General features: G+C 53.3%; 1 protein-coding gene across 1 annotated transcript in view; it reads left to right on the forward strand.

Moving 5' to 3' along the window:
- NLRP12 (NLR family pyrin domain containing 12) overlaps window positions 1-1,326 on the forward strand; it is a 38,734-nt gene that overhangs the window by 25,290 nt on the left and 12,118 nt on the right. Inside the window, exon 6 of the mRNA XM_013007987.2 lies at window positions 104-274. Within this exon, the coding sequence (XP_012863441.2) occupies window positions 104-274 (171 nt within the window). The remainder of the gene's footprint in view (window positions 1-103; window positions 275-1,326) is intronic.

A 1,326-nucleotide genomic window follows, 5' to 3' on the forward strand; every position in this document is an offset into this window, starting at 1 on the left:
TCGTTGGCCCGAAACATCCGGATGCACACGTGTTGGGTGAAGAAATAGGCCAAGATGCAGAAAACCAAGATGGCGCCCTCTTGAACCGCTTCCTCTTGCCCAGGTTGAGAAAATGCCAGCTAGAGGCTGGGGCTTGTGAGGAGATCTCGTCTGCGCTCTGCAGCAACCAGCACCTGGTGGAGTTAGACCTAACAGGCAACGCCCTGGAGGACGTGGGGCTGAGGCTGCTGTGCCAAGGCTTGAAGCACCCGATGTGCCGGCTGCAGACCTTGTGGTAAGTTGGTGGTGGGGCCGACAGCCATGACAAATCCACTCGTGCTGAGTGAGCTGGGCGTGGGGTGCGGGCACCAAAGTGGACCCACTGAGGAAAAAGGTGGAACACAACTCAAAATCATTAAAGAAGCCAGGCTTAGTGGTCTGGTCGGATTGAGACTGGTGGAACCCTCAAGCTTAGACCCTTAGTCACCCTTTAATCCTGGAGCTGAATTCACCCTCGTGGCTCTATTTCCGGCCCAGCAATAGATAAGCCTATCATCAGGGAGGTAGCCACTTGAGTAAATGGTGGCGGCCATATCTAACCTCCCCTGGCTACCCAAAGGAGAAGAGCCCAAGTCCACACTAGACCAAGGGCAGCAGCCACGAAGCAGGGGTCAGACCTGCCTCCCCTCTCCATCTTTCTTACCTATTCCAACAACTACCACTCCTCCCACAACACTCATTTCTCTGCCAGGTTCTTTCATCCGTGGCAGCAGCCACACAGAACTCACAGATGCTACTCCGTATTAAGGAGGGTGACTAGGGAAGTGAACGAGTTCCCACAAAGCAGGATCAGATGACAGTCAGGATGTAGTCATTGGTCCACCACTGCCACACCTCTCCTCGGCCAGAGGCCAAGTGTCCAGTCCTCCGCCTCTCAGCCCTGGGCCTCCAGGGGCCAGGAAGCCAGCCCGCTGTTCTGTCTCAGTCTCGGGCTCAGAGTCTGGATGCCGCTCCTCTGTTCTGTCTCAGGATCTCCTTGCCTTGTGTGGGAGCCAGCCCACATCCCGATGGGTCCTACGGGACGGTTGCGTAATTGAGGCGAAGAAATGAATAGACAGACAAAAGTTTTGGAGTGCTCACCTCCTCCATGAAGCTAGGTCTGAGTGAGAGAGAGAGAATGCATTATTTCACCAACTTAGATGGTCTCAGGGCATGTGTGTCAGTCTGGGTAGACTAGAGAAACAAATGCAGAGACACTCAAATGTGTATAATAGAGAACTTTATATCAAAGAGTAATTGTACATTAAGAAAACATCCCAGCCCAGTCCAGATCAAGTCCAACAGTCC

The sequence above is a fragment of the Echinops telfairi genome, unplaced genomic scaffold, assembly GCF_000313985.2.
Source record: "Echinops telfairi isolate 266 unplaced genomic scaffold, ASM31398v2 ScPeMD7_655;HRSCAF=1070, whole genome shotgun sequence".
NCBI classification, from domain to species: domain Eukaryota; kingdom Metazoa; phylum Chordata; class Mammalia; order Afrosoricida; family Tenrecidae; genus Echinops; species Echinops telfairi.